The following is a 26775-nucleotide window of genomic DNA, read 5'->3' on the forward strand; positions in this document are numbered from 1 at the left end:
GTCCAAATTAATCAAAATTACTTTAATATGGTGAAAATTTATGGTAAAATATTTATAACAGTCATTAATTGATTGTTATAATATATTATAACAACTAATTATTATTATTATTATTATTATTATTATTATATAGTGAATTTGATCATCTTAAAAGTTTGGATAATTTTGATAATTTATAAATAATTTTTTAATATTAAAAATGTGAAGCACTTAAGTCGAGTTGAAACAATGAAACCCTAACTTCCACTGAGGCCTGCCCGTGAGACGGCTCATCGTACTCTCAGGTCGAGACGAACTCGAAAAAGGAGCGATAATGGAGAGCGCCCTCGCCACCGCCGCTTCCATTGCGGACCAAAGGCAAAAGATTGAACAGTACAAGCTCATTCTTGCATCAGTTCTCTCCTCTTCCAACGACGTCTCACAAGCCAAGCGTTTCATCGATCATAGTAATACCTTGTAGCTAAGTACTCCTTTTACTTACCCTTACTCTGCAATTTTTGATCGGTTTCGGGGATTTTCCCTCTGCCCGTTAGTGGTGTCGGACGAGGTTCCTCTGGTGGTCTCCAGGCAATTGCTCCAAACCTTCGCCCAGGAGTTGGGAAGGCTAGAGGCAGACATCCAGAAGGAGATCGCTCATTATGCTCTAGCTCAGATTCAGCCGAGGGTTGTGTCTTTTGAGGAACAGGTATTATGTTAAGACTCATCATCTTTGACTCTGCACTTAGATGATTTGATTGTTTGATATAATTAGGAAAGAAAGTGTCTGGTATTTTTTTTTCGATTTTATTGTGGTTCCTTTTGTTATAAACTAAATAATTTGGAATTAGTCTAAACTGGAATTGAAAGGAGAGACGTGTTACATGCTCTAGTTGAGAGAAATGTTCGCATTAAAGATATTATATAAACTTTGAATTTGTTAATAGGTAGATTGAGTTATTATATCACTGAAATTGAGAGTCTATAAAAGGAGAAATTACACTTTGCAATGGCATCAAAGTAGTAAAAAAATTCTCTACCCCTCATGCTTTCTCTCTGCTCTGATTAATCTTGAACGTCGCTCCGCCAACACACCACTGTCTGCCACCTGACTCTTCCTTTTTTTCTTAGTTTAACCACTTCCTCCCTATAGAAGGTGGATTTTCAAGGGAAAAAGAGGATCACACAACGAATTCTGAGCCTGAAGCCTGGACTCAGTCTCTTGCCGGGTACATAAACACCTTGTCACTGTTTCCTATTAGAGAGCAATGAATTTAAGTGTTTTTTCAGCTATTTGCCTAATTAATTTGGAACAAAAGGATCTATCTATCCTCTGGACCATAGTTTGCAAAATCGTGATCGGTCGGGATCAGATTGTAGAATTGTGTGATTCTACCAAAAACGCTTGACATTTTATGACACATGATTAATAATTAGAAAAATGATTTAAAAGGTCATTTAGATATAAATAGATTAATAATTTTTGCATATACATGCCATCGTCGATACTCGACACCACAAATGATATTATTACATACAAATTTAAATTAACTAGTAATTTAACTACATTCTAGCACAATAACACTTAATAATATTTATATTTTCATATCACAAAATGAAAAGAGTATAAAATTTCTTTTAACACAATAACAATAATCGCATTCAACCTCAAGAATGTTCCCTTGGTTCACAAGATTATTCAATTTAAAGGCCAACAAAACCTTTGATTCAAACAATCAAAACCTTTGATTCAAACACGAATGTTGGGAACAATCTTCTAAAAACATGTTGATTCCACAAAATGTCAGACAATATGCATCTAAAAACTCATTGTTTTATGGAAAAGAAACGACATAATATTCATCAAAAACTAACTCAAAACAACTAAATAGATGTTTAAATAGTTTTAGAACCCTAACCCTAACTCTGCTAAAGATGAAAATAACCAAAATTATAAAAGATTCTAAAGATAATAAAAAAAAAGACAAAATCTTTCAGGCCTCTGAAAGACTTTAAACGATGTTTTTTTGGCCACAGACTGGTTGGTTACGAGTTTTGTAGATCTCTAAACATTCTTCATTTTGGTATATTATAGGTCCCGTGATTCAACTCGAGTCAAAAGTTATGACCTCTCAAAGCTTCTACCGATCCTGCTCTATCCTAAATCCCGCCGATCCTGCTATAATTCCAATGCAAAAATGCAAAAAATGATCTTGCATGATCCAGGATCGATTCAGTGTTATGGATCGTAGGATCATGTGATTCTACGATCCAAGATCGTGATTTTGCAAACATGGCTCTATACATCATTTATCATCAACATCTACTAGTACTTGTTTTTGTTTATTCATCATCAACAGCTTCTAGTGCTACTCCTAACTTTAGTGGCTGTTGTTATGAATAATATCTCTTCCTTTGTTTCTATTAATATTTAGATCAAACTTTATTAGTTTGAAAATAATTTTGTTAGATGAAATGGCATATTAGATCCATGCTCTTCATTGCTAATCTGGAAATATCAAATTGCATTTGATTGGTTCAGGATGAAAACCATGGTTTAGAGTACATTTCTACCCTACTTATTAAATGAGCCCCTGGTCTGAATCTAGTGGAAGTCTGGTGATCCTTTTTGTAGTCTGATGGAGACAAGTGGCAATCTCCATAAAAGGCTTATAAATGCAGAAATAAAGATTCCAATGCCCAACTTTTAATTTGGCATACTTCGAAAAATGATGAGCCTATTTGGGAAATGCTATAAAGTCCAGCAGTTCTAAAAGTATGAAGTCAAAGTTCGAAAGTCAAAGTCAGCTATAAATTTCCTACAATTCCGATGTGTTTTAACTTCTAATGCTTGAAAATTTGAAGTGTCAATTATGAGTCTTTATGAATATTTATATTTCTTATGCCAGTCTTGATGAGTCTTTATATTTTCTACATGAGCGCTTATGAATTCTTTATGTTTCCTATATTAGCTTTTATGCCTTTATGATTTTGTGAGTTTACGTGATAGTTTAAATATGTATGTTCTTGTATTGCTGGAATATGGAATAGGAATTGAGTTTTTGAACATTCTCATAGGTTGTGTAATGCAATCTCCCTATGGGGTAATGCCTAGGAGCCCTTAGGTGTGATACCTAAGTTTCCTCAATCTTTCTACACTTGTTTACCACTTAATTTTAGATTCCTATGCTCTCTTTCAGATTCCTACAAACCTTCTAACACTCAATCTCTCTTCTTATGCTACATCATATTTGATATTTAGAGCCTAAGCTAGCATGTCTATAAGATCCAGAAGGAGCTTTCCTCTATAGAAGTTGACTCATTCACATGATGAAGCAACTTGATGTCATGCAAATTTGTCTAAACGGTGTTGAAGTGTTGATTTCTCATTCTAAAGATAATCAGGCCAAAGGAGAGCAAGGAGAAGCATCTCAAGCAAACCAGAACATGATTTAAGAAGGGTTTCCAACATTACAACAACAACAATCTTTTTTGAGTTGGCTAGAGGATTTCTCAAGGCAGAAAATAATTACCAAGATGTTTCTGGAGATATCACAAAGAAGGTTTGAACTGAGGACCATATTTTGATGGAAAAGTTGACCCCTTTTTATTTATTGATTGGCCTGCATTAATAGAAGAATACTTCAATTGATATTGCATGATAGATGATCGAACAGTAAGGGTTGCTCAAGTGAAGCTCGTGGGTTTATCAAGAATATGGTGAATTGGTGTTGAAGCAAACATAAGGAGAATGGGGCAAGCACCAATCAACTGATGGCAGAAGATGAATGTTAAGCTACAAGAGAAGTATTTGCCAACAAATTATTAAGATAAACTATGGGATCGACTTATTAATCTAAAGTAGAATAACTTGTCTATAGCTGAGTACGATGAATTAAAGATGAGGAGTCAAATTATCGAAGATCCACAACAAATTTTGCAAGGTTTATGGTATGGAATTAGAACAAAATTATTAAGATAACTACTCTACAGCGTGGAGCAAGCTTTCTAAGTTGCATTGGATATGAAGAAGCATTTGGATTTTTCATTTTATAAGAAGTTTGGAGTTTCAACAATGAATAAAAGGATCCATGAAACCTAATTAGCTTGCAAGAGGAGGATTTGACAACCCATTTAATTAGCATAGTGACTTTAAATCATCTTCAAAATCATTCAAGTCATAGAACAAGGGTAGCAAATGTTTCAAGTGTGTACAACAAGGTCACACGACTTACTATTGTCCAAAAAAGTATCTACACATTGGAGTAAAGCGTGAACATGATGTAGAAAACCAATGTGATGAAGGGGATGGAAATTCTTTTGATTATTGAATTTATAGTGGAGATGATTTGGAAGAAGATGAAGATTGATGGACATCTATTTTTCAAATATTGGTTCACTGTGGGAATCAAGCACACAAGCAGCTTGTGGGAATCAAGCACACAAGCTTATCATGATGGAGGAAGAGCGAGGCCGTATGGCTTACAATTGTCCAAAAAAACTACACATTAGAGTAAAGCATGAACATGATTCTTAAAACCAAATAAATGAAGGGGATGATTTTTATTTTTTTTTATTGTGGAGTTTATAATGGAGATGATTTGGAAGAAGATGAAGGTATTTCTTTGGCAACTATTGTTAGATGTATTCTTATTAATCCAAAAGTCAAAGGTGAAGATTGGTGGGTATCTATTTTCAAATGTTGGTTCATTGTGGGAATCAAATACACAAGCTTATCATTGATGGAGGAAGTTGCATGAATGTTGTCTCAACATTTATGTAGAGCACCTCAAACTTTCTACACAACCACATATTTAACCGTACAAGGTTGGAGTGCGTCTATTTTGGTGACACAATGCTGCCTTGTTTCTCTTTGTGAAAATATGATAACTTTATTTAGTGTGACGTTATCCCTATGAAAGTAACTCATATAACTTAGCTATATGCTAGGTAGCGTGGATACTCTAATTTTTTTATTTTTAAGTATTGGATATGGATGTGGATACGATACGAGTATAATACGCCATATGCCTATACGCCCGTCGGATACGGCAAAATCAATATCGTTGACTTTATGTAGGTTTGACCACTTGGATACGCCTTGAACACGGGAGTGATATGTTTTTATGACACATTTGGGTGGAATTGCAAAAAATTAAAAGTTTAAGGGGTGAAATCGAAAGAAATTGAACTTTGGGGGACTGATTAAGAAATAACTCAAAACTAATTGGGCTTAATAGCCCATTAGCCCTAGCCATGTGTCTGAGTGAATAGAAAAATTCATCGGCCTTCTTCCTCTCATCATTGGTGTATATATTAATATTTATATATATTTTAATAATTGTTATATCCTAGCTGTATCGTCGTATCTGTATTGTATTTGATATGATACCCGTATCGGTATCCATGCAACATAGGCTACATGATTGAGATGTGCATCATTGTGGCAAGGAGAACACATACTTTCATGAGCGACAATCAAAAAGTATTATTAATTAATGCAGACGGTTAAAATAAAGAAATAGTGAGGGTAAAAAATGCTACTAATAGTGCAAATTCTTTTTACATTCTGACGTAATGGAAACTATTGAATCTTTTGATTCGAACATGAACGCCGGAAACAATCTTGTAAAGACCTGTTCATCAGAAAATGAGGAAATAGGCATCCAAAACAAGAAACTTTGAGAAAAGGAACAACAAAAAATATTATTGATGATAAAAAAACTTCCCTAAAATCAACTAAGCAAATGGTTTAAAAAGTCTCAAAGCCTTAACTCTGCAAAGATGAAAATAACCTTAATTATAAACCCTAAAAGATAATAAAAAGACATTATTCTGAGCCTCCGAAAAGTCTTTAAACGATGTTTTTTGAACTCAAGACGGTCTTCACGAGTAAATCCAGTAACAAATGTAGATCTCTGAACGAGTTTCGATTTGATATATTATGAGTCCTGTGATTTAACCCTAAGTCAAGAGTTATGACCTCTCAAAACGGTCCCAAAACTCAAGCTATGTTGTTCCGCATCATATTCCAACTACGAAAATTTTTAGTAGTAGACCAAAGAAATTTCTATATATAGTCTTATAATCAAAGAAGTAACTACTACCAAAGTTTCCTTAGTTCCTTTAGAAATGTGTAAAATTAGCTGGTGATCTTTCACGAATGTGTAAAATTGTGCATGCTATTGATTTTGTATCGCTTCAGAATTACCCAATCTACCATCCTATTGGATGATGAATCCAAGCAGTCACGCAAAATTGAAAAGGTAAGTGAATGAACTGCTGTCCAAGGATTTAATTCGTGAAAGTGTAAGCCTATATGTTGTCCCTGCATTGGTGACACTAAAAAAAGATGCTAGAAGGCACATGTGTGTTCGTTAGTTGTGCAATCAATAAGATAATCATCCAATTCTTCGCTCCTTGTATACAACAACCATCAAACCTTATCCCACTAGGTGGGGTTGGCTCTTCGCATCTTGTATCTTTTCAAAAATTGATTTGAAACGTGGGTATCATCAAATATGTGTTGGTTGGTCCTAGGAAGATCGTACCGGTTCCACTGTACAAAAATTTTGCACAAGTGTCGAACCTTTTCTAAACAACCTATTGTGTTCTTTAGAAGTTAAATTAGGAATCGCAAACAAAGCTTAATATTATTGATTCCAAATTTAACTTATTTGTTCTTAATGGTTTGGATTTGGATCGTAAGCGGAACTTAACACTATCGATCCAAATCAACCTATGTTATAAATTCAATTAAATATTAATTTTCAAAATTGGCTTCCATGACTGCATGGCGAGACACTAGTCCTTCTTGGGTATGTGATTATCCACCACCGCCTAGACAAAGTCTTTTAAGGAAAGTCAATATTTAATTTCCTTATATAACACTAGGTTTAACCAAAAGGAACAATCGAATCACAAATTCGAAAAACAAAAAAAACACAAACTCGAATAACAAATTCGAAAAATTAGAATCTAATGGCTCTTGTGTTTGGAATTCTTACAAAGAAAAATAACTAGCATGATGCGGAAGAAAACTACTAGTTATACCTTTTCTTTGTATGCTAATAACCTCGAGATCTTCTGCCATATTCCTCGCCTCCTCTTGGACGTCGTGTGGGCGATGATCCTCCAAAATGAACACCACCCAAAGCCTTCTTCTCCTTCTAGTATTCGGCCACCACCACCAACAAGGAACCAAAGAGAGCAAAAGGAAAAGAGAGAGAGAGAGGGCCGACTACAATGAAGAGCTCCAACAACAGAATAAGAATTGATATCTCTTGAGGTCTCCCCTCCTCTTCTTTTATATTACTTGCCCAAGGCAAATAAGGAAAGACTTTTTACAAAAATTAAAATCTTCCTCTTGTTTTTCCTTTTTCCTTTTTATTTTTCCTTTTCTTTCCTCTTGAATGATTCAATCATCAATCATTGATTCAATTGATTGAATCATGGATGATTGGATGCTTTTAATGGCCGGCCCCTTGCATGGACACCAAGCAAGGGTGGCCGGCCACATAATCATCAAGAGAAAATTTTTTTAATAAAATTTTATAAAAGAAAAAATCCTCTTATAAAATTTTACATGCTCTTTTTCCTTATGTGGATGTTAAAAAAAGAAAGTTTTAAAAATTAAAAGCAAGTTTTAAAATTTAAAACATCTCTTCTAAAAATTTCCTTTTCTAACATGGTTACAAAATTAGAAAGTTTCAAATTTAAAACTTCTCTTCCTTTTTTCTAAAAATCATGAGGATGGTTAAAAAAGGAAAGTTTTAAAACTTTTAAACTTTCTTTTAAACCATGTGACCTAATTCAAATAAGGAAAGTTTTATATTTTAAAATTTCTCTTTTAAAACTTATAGTCTTCTACAAAGAGAAAATTTTAAAAATTCAAAACACCTCTCCTATTTGAATTTATTATGGCCGACCCCTCTTTGCTTGGACACCAAGCAAAGGGCCGACCCCTTTGTGAAGGAATTGGCCGGCCCCTATGGCTTGGTCACCAAGCCATGGGCCGGCCCCCTCTTGGACACCAAGAAGGGCTTTCATGAGTGGACTATGAGGCACTAATGAGGCTACGACAGGGACTTAGAGGAGAAATTGGTTTTGGCCTTCCGATGAGCTTGAGTATCCCGTGTTCGCCCCGAACACACAACTTAAGTTCATCAATAATAACTCATTCCACTAGAGAGTTATTATTGCACTACCGCACCAATCCCAAATTACATTATGGGCTCCTTCTTATCATGAGTGTGTTAGTTGTTTAAGATATCGAATGTCCATTAATTTAATTGAGTTACTGACAACTCACTTTAATTAATGTCTTAGTCCAAAAGTAGTATCATTCAACCTCATTGTCATGTCGGACTAAGTCCACCTGCAGGGTTTAACATGACAATCCTTATGAGCTCCTCTTGAGGACATTCTCAACCTAGATTTCTAGGACACAGTTTCCTTCTATAATCAACAACACACACTATAAGTAATATCATTTCCCAACTTATCGGGCATATTGATTTATCGAGCTAAATCTCACCCTTTGATAAGTTAAAAATATTAAATATATATGCTTGTTATTATATTAGGATTAAGAGCACACACTTCCATAATAATTAAGGTCTAGTTCTTTTATTAAGTCAGTATAAAAAGAACTTACCTAAAATGGTCCTACTCAATACACTTAGAGTGTACTAGTGTAATTTATTAGTCAAGATAAACTAATACCTAATTACACTACGACTATTCCAATGGTTTGTTCCTTTCCATCTTAGTCGCGAGCATCTGTTTATAATTTATAAAGAACTGATAACATGATCTTCAGTGTGTGACACCACACACCATGTTATCTACAATATAAATTAATTGAACAACTACACTTAACAAATAAATGTAGACATTTGACTAATGTGATTCTTTTATTTCAAAAATAAATGTTTACAAAAGTTAAGCTTTTAGTATACACTCTAACAATACACACCATCACATTTCTGTGCTTTATGAATCAGGTATTGCAATAATTTATTAGAAGGTTTCTTCTTGTTTATTTTAACGATATCTTAATTTATAACAAAAGTAAAAAGATTATCTTACATGTTTGTAATAAGTAAATTATGAGAAAGAGAGGTCTTTGCTGAGAGAAGCTCTACATAAATTTAAAGAAATGCCCCTTTATGACCTTTTATGTGGTATTCTTGGGTTTTCTGGTGTCAGAGGATTAGAAGCAAATCATGACAAGGTAAAAGCAATCCAAGAGTGCTCGTTGCCTAGGACACCAGAAGAAGTCATAAGTTTTCATGGCCTAACAACATTTGTAGGCGATTCACAAAAGATTTCAGTACTATTATGGCCCCTATAACTTATTGTATCAAAAAGAGACGATTTTGCTTGAACCAACACATGATTGAAGCACCAATTCTTCGATTACCAGATTTTTCCAAAGCTTTTTAAGTGGCATGTGATGCATCTAGCATCATAGTTTCTAAAATAAAGTTCTAAGAACATGGGATCTCTTCAGAAATATCTTTGCCACAAATTTTCATTAAAATGACATATTTGCATAAAAATATTTTTTAACACCGGTGGTGGACAGGATTTGAGGGTTTTTTTTTTTTTTTTTTTGGGGGGGGTGCGCTAAAGATAAACAGTAATTCCTTACAAGACAATGGAGAAGAAAACACGTGGTTAGTGGGTGGTGTGGGGTAAGAAAATATTTTACTTGTGGAGTGGAGAAAAACTTAATTGATAAAAAAAACATAATGGACTGGTTGATTCTTATTGGTGTTTTGTTTTTTTTTTTTGTTGGGGGGGGGGGGGGTTAATGAAAATATTTCACCTGTAAAGTAGGAAAAAAACTAAACACATAAAACTTTTTAATGCAATTTAATTACATTGAACAAAGATTGGGTTTTAGGTGTAACTTCGGTTCATATTTTTTGCTTATCGAATCTTTACAATCAGTAATCGATAATATCTCAATTGCCCTTTTTAAATTTATCTGAATTTGAATACATGACTCCAATTATTTTGTTAGAAGACATAAGTTATGATTTTTTTAATGATATGATATCTTTTGTGCATACCTATTTAGTTAATTTGTCCTGTATTTGCATAGTATATTTCTTTTCTTCATTTAATCCTAAATTCTGGAATATCATTGTTTGAATGGAATTCTCTTTATACTTTGGATAATGAACTGAAGAAGTCGTCTTAGAGCTTTTGTCTACTTTTGAATCATGCTTAGGTGTTGATCATCAGAGAGAAATTGGCTGAACTCTACGAGTCTGAACAACAGTGGTCAAAAGCAGCACAAATGTTGAGTGGGATTGATCTCGATTCTGGAATTAGGTAAATTCATTTTTTACTCCACATATTTATTTGTCTTGTTGGCTAATTTATGATCACATCATTATGCTTGAAACTATCAGGATGCTTGATGATACTTATAAGCTCTCAAAATGTGTCCAAATTACTCGCCTTTATCTTGAGGTTTGTTGGTGTCATTACTCTATTTATGATTTCCTCTTTAAAACATCAAAGGGGTGCTCTTTTTTGATTTATTATCTAAAGAGTGCCTCTTTTACGCTGTCATGCCAAAAACATACTTAATTTTTTGTCCATTAATTACCTAAGCAACTCAGTTCAATGTGATACCTGGACTGGACAACTTCTCCTACCATTAATTACCTGGATCTTTTTATGGTAAAGATCTATAAAACTTAAAACAAGCTTGCATTTATTTTCCCTTGCTATGTTCTATCAAGAATGTGAGCCTTGGTGCAACGGTACATCTGCTGCCATGTGACTAGAGGTCTTCGAGTTGCGAAATAGCTTCTAGCAATGTAAGGTAAGACTGCGTACAATAGATTCTTCTTCGGGACTCGCATTAGCGGGAGTTTCGTGCATTAGATTGTCCTTTTTTTCTATATATTCTATCACAAAGGATGTTCATTGAGAGCGAGGGAGGATCAAAACTTTAAAAGCATATGTAAATTGAATTTGTATTGTCTTTTGGAAGTCGGATATAATTACTCTCAATATATTTTGTCTCCTTAAGATTTTTTATATATATTATTTTATCAAATTAGATTAATATTGGCCATTGTGACAATTTATAAAATAGAACTTGTTAGTTTCACTGAAAATGTCTAACTTTGTTGTATCGCCAATATGAAATTAACAAGTTTGGTGAAATTGTTCAACTTTATAAATTTGCTCATAATTATAGCTCAAACTTACATAATTATAGCTCATGCTAGCATTTCATGATGTTATATGTCCTCAATAATCATTTCTCCTTAAAGCATGGCATAATGGCCATTATGAAAATTGGACAATATGTACCTAATTTTTTTTTGTTAAAATTGTCTAATTTTATAATTTTCTTTATAATTACAGTTTAAATATTTGTAAATCCTTGTTCTAGCATTTCCTTATGATAGTATATATATATATATATGCCCGATGATCATTTCTCCCAAAAAAGTCATAATGGCAATAGAATGCAATCAAATAATTTTGATGAAACTACCTTGCTTATATAGTTTAAGTTGTCATATGCCTCCGAGGCTATGGTGCGATTGTAAGAGGTGGGACGGACTTCCTACTCAATAATGGTTCAAATCTCACCCTAGGCACATTACCCCAAGGAAGTTTGAAGATTTTGTGATGTTGGGCCGTTTGCTAGGATCCATTTGCACTTCCCGATTTACTTAGGTGGCGGAAACTTCCACAGGGCTGGTCTGATCATCTCTAAGATTAGTTGGATGGTAAGATATCGATAACTAAAAAAAATTGTCATATAACTCATATTAGTAGTCACTCATGATAGTATATGTGCTCAATAGTCCAGAATGAAATTGTACCCTTTTGGTGAAGTTATCTAGATTATAATTTTGCCTACAATTATAGTTCAAACTTTCATAGATTCTCATGCTAGCATTATCTTATTATAGTGTATAAATATTTTTTCCTCTCCCCAAAACATATGGCGATTATAGAAATTGGACAAATTAAAGTTGAGCAATGATGCCCTACATAATTTGATAAAACTGTATAGTTTAATTTTTTTATGCTTCTCTTAAAATTTTAATATGACTGAAATTCTCTTCTTTTTGGGGAGAAGAGAATTTTATAAGTGCTTCATCCTCTTTAACTTCTTTTATCTTCTTTGTCTTTTCAAGCTCCATTCTCATCCTTTGTTGCTCTTTGGCTTTGTAAGCTCTTGTGTACCTATGACTTTACTTCAATGCCATCTTATTAGACTCAACTATCGAATGCACATGTGCCCTTAAAAAAATGCTACTAAAGCACTAATCTGTCATTTCTCCTATGGGACTTCTACTATATTTAGGCATGAAGCACATTTGGTGAATTATGATGATTGTTCAGGATCTTAGATAAAAATGTGCTAATTTTGTTGCAAGAATGTTACATACAAGATGATTGTACGGTACCTTGTGATGACAAAGATAATCTTTTCTTCCTTTTATGATAACAGATCTATAATGCCAATTTAGTAATTCTCATGTGTACATATTATAGGTAAACAAATATTGAATATATAATAACTAATGCATTCAATTATTGTGTCTTCTAATGTTCATGTCGAAAGTTTTTTAACCGGTGAATTATCATGCAGATTGGTCCCGCATCTCCAAATCCTAGGCACATCTCTTAAAGACTTTGATTTCAAAATGTTAGTGTCCAAAAAACTAAATATAAGAAGAACAAAACAACCTTGTTAGTCAAAATATATGATTTTAAATTATAAGTAGTAGCCAAGATGGTTTGCAAACCTCCATTCTTCAAAGTCTTAGCCTTTGCTCTAAGTTTTGGAATCTTAGTAGTCATGATGGCATACACTACTTTTGGCCAATTATAACTTACTATCATGTCGAAGTCATTCATATAGAAAGCTAGCTAGCATATGTTCAATCATGCAAAACAAAACAAAAACAAAAACATACAAAGCCTATGAAGATTTATACCATGATCAATCTCATCATGTGGCCTGAAGACTATGATGTTACTCCTCTAATCTACTTGTATTACAAGAGTCCATTTGAAAGTGTTTATCTTACATATGCTCTTCTGCTTTAACATTGGTACCTATCGTGGATCTGCGAAGGAGTAAGCTAAGAATTAGGGACACATCAATTGGCGAAAAGCTAAATGTTACTCCTTTCACCTCAAAGTTTAAATTTGATTGGGATTAAAATATAAGAGAAAGAATAGATCTAGAAAATGTGTTATTAGGTAATTCAACAAAATTACCAATAAGAGTTCTCAAAACAATAGTATGACGTTCTTGAAGCCTTGTTTCGCTGAACTCTAGTAGAAAGGCTGAGCAACTATCTCAAATGATCTGGGCAGCTCGTTCCTCACATGTGGTATGAAATTTGAGAATGTGTCGAACCACTAGATGTATCATTGAAAGATTCTTGTTCAACTATAATTAATAAAAAATAGTTTAAATAAACAATGCAAAAGCTTCCTTCACAATTATTGAGCGCTTACTAAGTGCAATACTTCACCTAATTGTGGAGGCTTAGATGCATGTCCCTTATGCAATAACCTAGTAGTCACTAGTAGTCATGCTCAGCGCCACAATTAAACCTAGTTCATTATGTCAAAACTTAAGAAAAGTAATCAGATTCAACTATTGAAGATAATCAATGTTAGTAGAATCAAGGTTTAAAATTTCGACCCGTGCCGAGGTTTCGGTCCTGGACTGGAACGATACAATTTTGGTACCGTATCGTGCTGTACAGATATAGTTTCGGTATTTTTTAAATATAAAAATATATTAATTAAAAACTAAAATATTTAACATAAATATTTAAAAAATAAAGAAGATAAAAAATAATCTTTTAAAAAAGGAAAAGATACGAAAATAGATAAATAAATAAATAAAAATTTTATTATAATTTTTAAATTAAAATAAATGAAATATAAAATTAATTAGATAATTTTATTAGGGTTTAATAAAGTCTCTTTAGATTATCTCCACCATAACTAGGAGTTGATTAAAAAAATTAACCTAAGTTTAATTTTAAAAAAATCTGAAATCCGACACTACTCGCGAGCCCGCACCACTTCGGTGTTGTCGCAGGGTTGCGCGACCAGCCATGGCCGCGGGGATTGCATGACTTTTTTGGCGCGACCACATTGGTAGTGCGACCCCTCTGCAATGAGCGCAGGGTTGCACGATGCTTCCACGGTGGCAGCGAAAGGATTATGCGATCTCTCCGCTATTGTTGCAGGGTCGAGCGACCCATCTGCTGTGACCACGGGGTCGCGTAACACGTCGCACTTGTCGTGGATCTGGTGCCGAGGTTGTGCCGGTGCCGATCGCCGAGCGGAACGAGACGTTTCGCCCGTTTCGACCGTTTCGACCGTTTCGGCACGACACTTTAAATCATCAGTAGAATCACAAGATCATCATGGTGACGATATTAGCTAATGGCCTATGCCGATTATGTTTATTGTGCTTAGAGGAAGATGAAACAAAGGCAGAGGGAAGGTGGTAGACAGCGCTGAGTAACCAATGCTTTATTGTGCTAGTCAATGAAGAGTTGGTGCCTCGTTGAGCCTGGGGTTTGGTAGTGCATCAATTAGAGTGTGGTGTGTGGGAGGGGGGAAGAAGAGGTGGAAGGTTGGGCTGGACGACTGTGAAGGCACAATTTGGGATTGAGTGGGTGTGTTTTGGAAGTGAGTGCATTGTTGAATCATAGAGTTGTCCTTCAATGGGTGAGCTGATGGAGTAGGAGGTCACACTGTTACCCTTCAATGTGTTACAGAGTTGCCTTCCGGTGGGTTCATCGATGGAGGAGTTGACAGAAAAGTGATCGCGTTAGTGGGATGAAGGATGAACGGTCAGGGACAATTTCAATGTGATCTAACTGTAGATCATCTGAATCGGGTTATTCAAATAATGACTCATATGAACCAACATTTGGTGTTTTTTTGGCATGACATTGTAGCAGGAGCACCTTCTAATGATAAATAAAAAACAACATCTTTCAGAAAAAGATGGGCGCTCCTCTGATTTTTGCCCTGAAATATTTATATATTGTTTGTTTAATTCTGATGAAATGTTTTAGGATGATGATGCTGTTAATGCTGAGGCTTTTATTAACAAAGCTTCTTTCCTAGTCAGCAATAGTCCGCATGAAGTGCTGAACTTACAGTACAAGGTAAGCCAAGTATGAATAGTTTGTTTCCCCTTATTCATCCACTGGATATCTGATGGTCAGTTTTATGTATTTTTTTGATCGAAAGGTTTGTTATGCTAGGATACTGGATTTGAAGAGAAAGTTTTTGGAAGCTGCACTTCGTTATTATGATATTTCCCAGATTGAGAAACGCCAAATTGGTGATGAGTAAGTTTATTTGTAATATTGTTGATTGAAATTTTGCAGTAGAAAATTCCATTAACTGTCAAATTAGTAGGCATCATTTTTGTATCTCTTTTTTTTCAGCTGATTTACAGGCATCAGTTAGTTTGAAACTAATGATATATGGGCTTCCTTGTTTTTACTTTATGTTATTATATGCTTTTCATATTAATTTGTATCTCCTAATTATCAGAACTATTCTACCTGTTAATTTGTTTTCTTAATTCTTAGAGTTTTTAATGTTTATGATTTCGATTCAGTTTATAAGAGGAAGGTTTACTGAAGTAATGAGCACTTTGTTTCAATGATGTAACTGTTCTTTCTGCATGTATAATCGAATTCTATGTTTGAGTCCTGGAAAGATAGTGACATTATATAAATATGGACGGTTTACCTGGTGTGTTACTCTCATGAAACCTAGCATACAACACAGGTGAATAAGGCCTATTTTATTCAAGGGTTTGAAATGGTAGAAGTTGTTTCAAGTTTCATGATCTGAAGTCTCATCATTTTTTTCCATTCTCGTTTTTTTTGTATTGCACATATTTGATATTTCATGTGGTGTTGAGTTGTTACTTTTTTTGGATCACAGGGAGATCAATGAGGAAGCACTGGAACAAGCTCTTAGTGCTGCTGTGACGTGCACAATATTGGCTGCTGCTGGACCTCAGCGATCCCGTGTTCTTGCTACCCTGTACAAGGTATACACGCACCTATATTAAATTTACTTCACCACACATTTCCTTGCCACAGTTATTGATTAACTAGTTTGTTTTCCATGTAATTTTTTCTCCAATTATGAAAATCTGCTGATTATGTATTAAATATCTTTTTTTCCTTGATAGTTCATATTTGATATTGATAGTCATTATCATGTTTAGTGCTTTACGGTGGTTCAAATATTGTTTTTATAAGTGATTCACTGGTAGCATGCGACATATAACCCCAAAGTCATACTGGTAAGCCCAAAATCTAATATAACAGATAAATTACTTGTAAGGCCAAAATAAAATAAAAGTTAAAGTCTTTAATATACCAGATAAGAAAGATCATAATCTAGGAATGATGCATCTTATTTTTCATTCAATATCTGTATCTTGAATTTCAAGAAGAAAAAAAATTGTTGGCAAAAACTAAATAAAAAAAATCGGATTATTAGATTGATTAATCAATAATCTAATTAATTAGATTATTAATGCAATTCTAATTGAATATTGTTGTTGAATGTTGTTGCTAAATAATTATATATTTGATGATATTATTTCTCGTATTAATCAAATAAATGACTATTCAATAGAATTAATATTTAGTTTATTTTCATATTTGGAGATGATGCATTAGTTAAAATATTAATCAAATATAAAAATATGAAAATTACTAATTAATCATGTAAATAATCTAATTATTTGTTATAATTTATATCAACTAAGATTAATAAATATTAATATTAAGTGAAGCAAGTAATCTAATTTAGTTTGCTGTTTATAGCAGGTAGCATCATTAATTATTGGTATTGTGTAATTTAATTCATTATTAATTTTTGATATTGTCTAATTTATCACTAAATTAAATTAACTAAATATTTATGCAAAAATAAATATATAATTTATATAATGAAATAAATTATTTTATTATTTATTTCATTTTAATGATGATATCATTATTTAAAATATTTATTTAATATTAATATGAATATTACAAATTTGGAGCAACAAAGTTGTTGCCTTGTGAACTAGAGGTCACAGATTTAGATCTGAAAAATAGCCTCTTGTAAAACAAGTAAGGTTGCATACAATAGACCCGACCTCACATTAGCAAGAGTTTCGTGCACCACGCTGCCTTTTTTTATTACAAATTAATCATTAACTAATGTAATTAATTTTATATTTGTAATTAGTAAAATCAATAAATGTTAATAATTAGAAATTTTGTAATTATTTTTTTATATCTAGTTATATTATTAATTTGCTAATTAATCTTATAAATTATATGACTTAGTGAATATTATTTGCCAAATAATGATGAAATAATAATATTTTTTAGTGATGTTAACCATGTATTTATTTAGTTGATATATTATTGTATAATAATTTCACTTTTAGTTCCGAAATAATTATGTAGATAACCATGAAAGTTCAATAGCATTATAATCAATTAATTAATTAATTAAAATTTAATTTATGGTCTATCAAATAGTTACCTTGTTATACTATTTTCACTATTAATTAGCTCTTAATTATAAAAATTTGAAATATTACTAATTATTATTCATTAACGATTCAACATCTTTTTACCTATTACATATTAGCTATTTTCTTGTTAGCCATCATTGTTTTAAAAGGTGGCCCACCTAGAGCATTTGAGCAAGGGTTTGCTTCTCCTAGTTGGTAGATCGTTCTTCTTTATAATCGAGGTAGACTATCTAGTTGATCTAGGAGATTTAAGGGAAAATTTTTTTTTTTCTTATAGTAGTTTGCTCATTTGATATTTGGAAATAATATAAACTCCACCATACTCTCTAATCCCAGTCACCTAAGCCTCCTATCCCACACGACTTCTATGGCCCTTTTTCACTCGGTGTAGGGTACCTTGCATTAATTTTTGAGCATTTTTGGTCATTTTTTCTTCCCTATCCTTCTTAGATATGTACTTCTTTTTGTCTTGTCAATATTTTTCTCAATTATGTTTGATGTTTCATCATTTAATTTCAATACATTTAGAATATTTCTTTTTCTTTTTCAGTTTTACGTTTTTTAGTTGCAATAGTGAAATATGTAATGTTTTATTACAGTTATATGTTAGTGTTTAAATTATGACTTGGTTATTTGTGATTGTAAATTTGTTCAGATTTGATTTATTAAAAATACAATTGTTCTATATACACTAATATTAGTTATTTGTTGTGTATAATCTGCAAGTGCACGGTTGTCGTCAAATAATAAAATATCGATCTCACGAGAACTGTTGATTAAGTACTGGTTGAGTTTGTGAAACTAGTTATCTAGAGAATTAGAGTTGTTCAAGTTCAAGAAAGAAAGGGAGAGAGAGAAAGTTAAGAGAGGGTCTATAGCAATTGAGAGGTCGTGAGCAAGCGAATGGTTGAGGGAGAAATTTGGATTTGTGGAAATGATTTTAAGATTTCAGTTTCGTTTCAATGATTGATGACACCCTAAGTATTATTTACTTTCCTATCTATATGTTTATCCACATGTAGGTAGACCTCCCCCAAAATACTGATATAGATTTTTGGAATCATACCGGTGTGTCTACCCAAACTTGACGCCTCTTTGCAAGGTGACCTAGCTAGTGTCTGCTTCAATGGACTACCTTGTCACGAGGGCTCCATGGTTCTCCTAGATTATTTCCTATACTTCCTGACGTCGAATTGGAGCAAACCCATTAGGGTCTATGATAGTCGTCGCCTCGTGGCAAATCAGTTTACATTTGAGGCGATATTGCTAGGGTCCGCTTCGAAGGACTATCCATGTGACTAGGGCTCCACTGTTCACTTAGATTATCTCCTCTACTTTGTTACCGACTCTTCATGTCTCATAAGATGCGAATGTGCAAGTTAGTATCACAATCGTATAAGCTCAATAAGGTGAGAACATGAAATACACGTCATGCAATAAAGAAAGAAACAAATACTTAATTTAAATGTCAACAATTACATCGAGCTACTTCATAATCCTAGAATTTGAAGAACTACTCCATAGAGATGGAGAAACAATTGAGAGACATCCAAAATAGCATTCTACAACTCAAAATGGGAAATAGAGAAAAGAGAAAATTTATCGAAGCGTTGCCAGCGTCTTCAGAAGAGTCTCCAAGCTTTGATGGTGGACGAATTATTGCAACGGTTGCTCTAAGGTTCCCCTGGAAAGGGAAAAACCTCCTCGAGTTAGGAGGCTTCTTGGGCTTTTTATAACTCTCCCAACCACTAAAAACGGTTGGGACATTTCAAACCGTTGAGGGGAGATGAATGCAACACGACTGTGCTTGGGAAGCATGGCCTGGCTGTGTCATGTTCTGTTGCTAGATCTGGGACCAGACATGGCCGTGCTTCGAAACCATGACCTGGTTGTGCTTGACTCTGTTGCTGCGTCAGGACCAAACATGGCCATGTTTTGGAAGCACGACTTGGCTGTGTTTGGCTCTATAGCTAGGAAGCACGTTTTGGACATGTTGCTTTCGGCGGGGGAGAAATGAGATCCGGCTGAAGCATGACCGTGCTTAATGCTGAAAACTCCATTTTCACTCCATTCTTCGATGAATTTCATCCGTAGGAACACCCTCGTGTCATGCGACACGGCCCGAGCGTGTTCCTTGCTGCAGCTTCTCATTCCAAGGCTTGAATAACTGCATTTTTGCTCCAAAAATACGTCCTATCAATAAAAACAAGCAGAGAGCAGTCTCCGAACTAAAAGAGTAAAATAACTAAAATGGGGATGCAAGAATGCGAAATATGCTCATGAAATGCAACAGAATGTATGCTAAGCAATGCTAAAATCATGTAAGAAATACACACATCATCATTGTTAAGGTAAGATACTGCTCTTTCTTATTTTGACATTATTTTAATATTTATTGCTTAGGTGTTACGTAGTAGGTTAATTGCCTACCACATGGAATCGTCCTTCAATACCTTGTTAGCAATACATATCACCTATTACTTAAAAACTATACCTTGTTTGCTCCAAAAACTAATATAGTGACTGCCCTAATCTTTATTATTTACCACCAATTATGTTCTATAATTAATAGAAACTAATGGAGGAATAAGATTCACGTCATGGGTTAAAGTGTTGTGTTGTACCGATTGTGACATGAGCAAAATTTGCTATTTCGCTCACTGATCGACAAGGCATCGAATTCGGCATAGGAGCCAATAAGAAACTGAGAGAGAAGACTTCAGTGATGGCAAGCGTTATGGGAGGGGTGTGAGTGTGGCCGATAGTGGTGGCAGGTGATGAGGGACAAGCAAGCTGCAGGAAGTTACAGGAGAGAGGGTTAAGGAATGAGAGAGAAAAAAAACATGGAGAGAGAATGACAATCCAACCCACTTGAATGACAATCCGACCCACTTGATCTTAATCACCTTGTCTATTTGTTTGGCTCCATCTAACCCTAATTTTACTAAAAAAAATCAAAATATAAATTAAACATAGCTTATTTAGTGCTTTAAAAATTTTAAAAGCTAATTTGAAATTTAAAAAATATATATATAATTTGATAACTAACATTGATAAAGATTTTTAAAACGTCTTTACACGAGCAGACAAGAAAACTAAGATTAAATTAATATTTTATTCATTTGTATTTTCTTTCATTGTTAATTCAAATGTCAAGAAACAATTAGAATTTGATATGACATTTTGATTAAATAAAATTTATTTAATTAAATTAAATAATTTATTTCACTACTTTTAATTTATTTTATTAAAATATGTGCATTCAACAAATTAGATTATTGAAAACAATCTCTAAACTCTATAAAGTTCAATTTGAAAGTATAAATAATTTTCAAATTTAATTTTATTAAAAAATTATTAATATAAAATTTTCAATGTTGACTCATTTTATATTTATATATATGTATATATATATATATTTATAAATTTTATATTTATAAAATTAAATAAATTTAATTACAAAATTTTAATTATTATCAAAGCCTAAAATTATAATTGATAATTAATGAATCCATATTTATTGTACTTAAGATTTTAATAGGAGGTGATCTAAATGGCCATGTCGGAGTGAAAAATGAGGAATATGAGAGAGTACATGGGAGTTATGGGTTTGGAACGAGAAATGAGGAAGGGAAAACTATATTAGATTTTGCGATAGTATATGACCTTATATTAGCTAATACATTTTTTAAGAAAAGAGAAGAACACTTAGTCACATTCAAAAGTGGGAATAATAAATCGCAAATTGACTTTCTTATGGTTAGGAAGAAGGATAGAAAGATTTGTAAAGATTGCAAAGTCATCCCTGGAGAAAGCTTAACTACCCAACATAGGGTAGTAGTGTTGGATATACGCCTCAAACATAGTATCAATAGAAAGAAAATATATGCAATTCCTAGAATTAAGTGGTGGAAGTTAAAGGATGGGAAGCAACATATATTTAAAGAGAAGGTAGAAGTACAAGCATTAGGTGAAATATACGATGACTCTAATACAACATGGGATAAGATGGTATCAAAGTTGAAAATAGTAGCTAAGAGTGTACTCGGTGAGTCAAAGGGACATGCACCACTAAGTAAAGAATCTTGGTGGTGGAATGAGAAAGTACAAGAGAAAGTGAAGGAAAAACGAAAAGCTTATAAGGAATTATATATTTATAAGAACGAGGAAAACTTAAAAAAATATACAATAGCCAAGAAAGAAGCTAAGAAAGTAGTGAGTGGAGCAAAAAATGAAACTTTTGAACGGTTATATCAAAAATTGGATACAAAAGAAGGGGAAAGAGACATTTATAGAATAGCTAAAGTGAGATAAAGGAAAACAAGAGATCTTAGCCAAATAAAATGTATTAAAGATGAATGTAATAGGGTATTAGTAAGCGATGAAGAAATAAAAGAGCGGTGGAAGAGGTATTTTCATCAACTTTTTAATGAAGGTTTAGGAGACCAACTTAACTTAGGTAATTTAATTAGGTCAAATGAGCATCGAAATTTTAATTTTTATCGTAGAATTCAAACTTCAGAAGTAAAACAAGTTTTAAATGAGATGTACAATGGAAAAGCCGTTGGACCAGATGATATTCCGATAGAGGTATGGAAGTGCTTAGGGAAACAAGGTATTGAATGACTTACAAAATTATTTAACATGATATTGAAAACGAAAAAAATGCCTGATCAATGGAGGATAAGTACTCTAGTTCCCTTATATAAGAATAAGGGAGACGTACAAAATTGTGCAAACTATAGGGGTATTAAACTAATGAGTCATACTATGAAACTTTGGGAAAAAGTAATAGAAAAAAGATTAAGGAAGGAGACCATAGTGACAGAAAATCAATTTGGGTTCATGCCTGGAAGGTCGACAATAGAAGCTATACATCTTCTTAGACAATTAATTGAAAAATATCGAGAGCAAAGACAAGATCTACACATGATATTCATTGACTTAGAAAAGGCATATGATAGAGTCCCAAGAGAAATTATATGGAGAATTTTAGAAAAGAGAGGTGTTAGCGTAACATATATTGAACTAATTAAGGATATGTATGAGGATGTAACGACCAGAGTAAAGACTTCAGACGGAGTAACTGAAGCATTTCCAATAAAGATAGGGTTATATCAAGGATCAGCTCTAAGTCCCTATCTTTTTACATTAATTATGGACGAACTCACTGCACACATTCAAGACACAGTACCGTGGTGCATGTTGTTTGCAGATGATATTATTTTGGTAGATGAGACACGTGAAGGAGTAAATGCTAAGCTAGAATCTTGGAGGGAAATACTAGAAGGGAAAGGTTTTAAGTTTAGTAGATTAAAGACGGAATATATGGAATTTAAGTTTAGCAATATTAGAAGTAATGAAACAATTGTTAAGATAGGAGAGGACGAGTTGCCTGGAACCGAGAAATTTAAATATTTAGGATCATTTTTACAAAATGATGGAGGGATTGAGAGAGATGTCTTACATAGAATACAAGCAGGATGGGTGAAATGGAGGGGAGCGTCGAGTGTTTTATGTGACCGTAAAGTACCTCTTAAACTTAAAGGTAAGTTCTATAAAACAGCAGTTAGACCTGCTATGTTATATGGAGCTGAATGTTGGGCTATGACTCGAGCACATGAGCAGAAGATGAGAGTTGCAGAGATGAGGATGTTAAGGTGGATGTGTGGACATACGAGGATGGACAAAATAAGAAATGAGAGCATTAGAGAGAAAGTAGGAGTTGCATCTATTGAGGAAAAACTCAGAGAGACACGTTTAAGATGGTACGGACATATACTTAGACGACCAATAAATGCTCCAGTTAGGCGATGTGAAACTATGATAAACATGCATATAAAACGAGGAAGAGGAAGACCAAAAAAGACTTGGTTAGCAACAATAAAACAAGATAAAATTTATTTAAATATAGATGATGATATAATAGGAGATAGAGCTCAATGACGTAAAAGGATTCATACAGCCGACCCCACTTAGTGGGAAAAGGCTTGGTTGTTGTTGTTGTTGTTGTTGTTGTAACTTTTGATGTCTAGTTGAATTAGTGAGGTATTTTTTGTTCACTTCAATAGTTTTGCTATTTATGTTATTTTCTCTTTAAATTTTTGAATCGTCTGTGGAAAATGATTTTAGTGTTATTTTATAATATTTCTCTTCTCTATTAAAAAATTTATTTAATTGCAATGATGCTATGCTAGCTTTATAAAATCATTGATTTTGGTACTTGTCATTTCAGAAATGCAGAAATATGTCATTTTAATTGATTAATTTCTCATCAATGTAAGTTTTAATTGATTAATATAAATGTGAAATTTATTTTCATGGGAAATGTAGATTTAATCAGTATTCGCATTTTTATTTAAGTTAAAATTAGTATTTGTATTTTAAAATTTTAATTTGTATTAAAATTAATGTATATTAATTTTAATTTCATGAATATTAGTTCTTTATCATATTCATAATTTTTATATATTTGGAACTATTGTTTATCATTACCATTAAAGCAACGATCAATTGATATTTTATTTAAATATTTATAATTACATGTTTAAAATTTTAACTTTTACAATTATCAATTTCTAGTTTTGTTTTTGTGAAGAATAAATATGTAAAAGTTCGAGTGTATATAATTAAACTGATTTGCATTGGCTGATCCAATTGGCCCACTTATTTGACCAAGGAACCAAGAACTTGAAGCCTCACCCAGTTGATTATCTCATTTGGTTATTTTTAACTATACACCTAATAAAGTTCCTATATATCAGAATTCAAGAAGAAATAAAGTTTTACGATATAATTCAAAGAGACTCACCTTTCATGTTGACAATCTTACTCTATGGGCATAGTAGAAGCTTTAAACAAAGGCAGCCTCTTATGGATCAAAGTTATGTGTTGTTGCAAAAATAATTTCTCTGTTACCTTTTCAGGATGAGAGGTGCTCAAAGCTAAAAATTTATCCTATTCTCCAGAAGGTAATTTGTCTATTTTTTTTCTTGTGAATCTCATTATTAGGTATACTCTCTCAGCGTTTCAATATTTTACAGTTTCATTCTTGTGATTATATTTAGGTGAATCTTGAGAGAATTTTGAGGAAACCAGAAATTGATGCTTTTGCTGAGGAGCTGAAAGCACATCAGGTAAATCATATTTTGCTCATCATTTGCTTCTTTCATGTTTCTCATCTAGTTTCTTGATATGGTGATGCCTTTCTTGTCAATCAGAAAGCTTTTTTACCAGATAACTTTACTGTGTTAGATCGGGCTATGATTGAGCACAATCTCCTGAGTGCCAGCAAATTATATACAAATATAAGGTTTGAAAAGGAGAGGGAACATGTGTTCTGTAGTTCCTTATTCTCATTGTTTATTTTTCGATTTTTTTTTTTGTCTTTCATGAACAGTTTTGAAGAATTAGGAGCTCTATTAGGAATTCCTCCACAGAAGGTGCGTCTCTGTATATTTAGTATTTTCAATTTTCTTGATGTAGATCCTTTGGCTGTTAGATAACTTTGTTCTATTTCATAATAAACATTTATCTTCTTTTATACTTTATAGGAATATTTTCCCTTATTAACTTTTGACGAACTTATCTTGCTAGTACTTAACTTTCATGGCCAATGTTTTCGGGCTTGTTTTCTCGAATATCTTGTTTCTCATTTTCCTCACTTCCATTGACAGATATTCTCTTGTATCTTCTGTTAGTATGGTCCATACCATATATCCTCTTGTTTCTTCTGTTAGCGTAGTGTCATGATACTTCAATCTCGCAAGAAAATTTTCTAGCATAGTAACCATTTTTCAATTTTATATTTTTTTGCTTATTAAGCTTAGTGATACTGGAAACAATCTCTTGCAAAAAGCAAGGTAAGACTGCGTACAATGGATCCTTCCCGGGATCCCACATAGAGGGAGCTTCGTGCACTGGGCTGCCTTTAGTATTAAGCTTAGTGATAGACAATTTGTATACTGGGAGAGTTTAGTGTGAAGAAGAGAAATCGAATAATATTTCTTTCTTTATCTTTTTCCTTGCGAATTGACATTTCCTACAAAATCGAAAAGCTCAAACTGTGTACATTTGCTAAATGCATAAACTCTAGTTAAAAGAGTTGTAAAATGTAACTTTAACCATGAATCTTTCTATTTATTTTACTTTTGAGAGAAAGAAAAGAAAATGGGAAGTACCTTTAAGAGAAATAACAATTTTTATTGTTTTGGAGAGGTCATAATCTTTTCAAAACTTGGTAGAAAATTGCTGATTTTTCCCAACAACATTGCTTGGAGTAGAATGATGGTCTCCCAAGTTATCGTTAGGAGTAATTGCTAGTTTTTAGTAGCTTTTTGGAGTTTTAAACTTCATTGGTCGTGGCCTGATTTGTCCTAATTACATCGATTCACTTTTAAAATTCCCAAAGAGATGTGGTTCTAGTAGAAAGAGGAAGCAGTTGAGAGCAATGTTTAAAGTGTTGAGCTATATGACACAGTTTGTGACCTCCTAGAAGTTCTGGAGCATTTCAAGCTGTATCTTCATTGTTTTGGGATTTTCTAGAGATTCTTCTCTAATCTTGTAGAATAGTCTAGACATATGATATGTGTAGTAGAATAGTTTCTAGAATTCTCCATTAGAAATATCTTCAAAAATGGTTTGGAGTCTCCACCACTAGATTTCTTAGATCTTAGTAGTTCATTCCTAGGCTGAGTGCTATAAATAGGTTAGCACTCTTCATTTATTAATCATCCAATTATCAGTATTGTAAAGCATTAGCGATACCTTTCCCTTCCAAGCTTTGCTAAGTTTCTTGCTTACTTAAGTTAGGCTTACTTAGCGGCTTATAAGAGGAATGTCTTAAGTGTCGCACGCCAATTTAGCACGAGCATCACTTAGCAGTCAAAGAGCCGCAAGGAAGACAACTTTGAGCAATCAAGCAACCGCAAGGACAAGTCAAGACATCATCAGTGCCTTCAATGCCTGCCTGGCCAAGTTGGAGTTGGCCTTTGGTGGCTTCGAGGGGAAGAAGCTTGACCCTGAGGCAATTCAAGAGGAATTGTAGGGAGCTACAAAGGGTTCTTAGTGTTGTCGCAGATAACTTGCATAAGAGGGATGATGCTTTAGAAGTCATGATCGAAGCATTATGCACTGAAGTGAGCAAGCTTAAGTTTGATCTTGCAACATGTTGGGCTAACATGGGACAAGGAGGGACCATTGCCCAAACACCA

The 26775-nt window shown here is 33.3% G+C and overlaps 1 protein-coding gene across 2 annotated transcripts in view; it reads left to right on the forward strand.

Moving 5' to 3' along the window:
- The first annotated feature begins 224 nt into the window (after positions 1–224).
- Positions 225–26775, forward strand: part of LOC121986050 (COP9 signalosome complex subunit 4-like) — a 35807-nt gene continuing 9256 nt past the window's right edge. The window contains exons 1-11 of one of the 2 annotated variants that reach the window (XM_042539823.1): positions 226–446; positions 534–685; positions 10217–10320; positions 10401–10461; positions 15078–15170; positions 15256–15356; positions 15964–16072; positions 24490–24534; positions 24631–24699; positions 24784–24875; positions 24963–25005. In XM_042539823.1, coding sequence (XP_042395757.1) covers positions 314–446; positions 534–685; positions 10217–10320; positions 10401–10461; positions 15078–15170; positions 15256–15356; positions 15964–16072; positions 24490–24534; positions 24631–24699; positions 24784–24875; positions 24963–25005 — 1002 coding nt within the window. In that variant the 5' untranslated portion in view covers positions 226–313. Of the gene's footprint in view, positions 447–533; positions 686–10216; positions 10321–10400; positions 10462–15077; positions 15171–15255; positions 15357–15963; positions 16073–24489; positions 24535–24630; positions 24700–24783; positions 25006–26775 lie in introns of both variants that reach the window. The other variant, XM_042539822.1, reaches the window with a different exon arrangement.

The sequence above is a fragment of the Zingiber officinale genome, chromosome 5B (genome assembly GCF_018446385.1).
Source record: "Zingiber officinale cultivar Zhangliang chromosome 5B, Zo_v1.1, whole genome shotgun sequence".
Classification (NCBI taxonomy): Eukaryota; Viridiplantae; Streptophyta; class Magnoliopsida; order Zingiberales; family Zingiberaceae; genus Zingiber; species Zingiber officinale.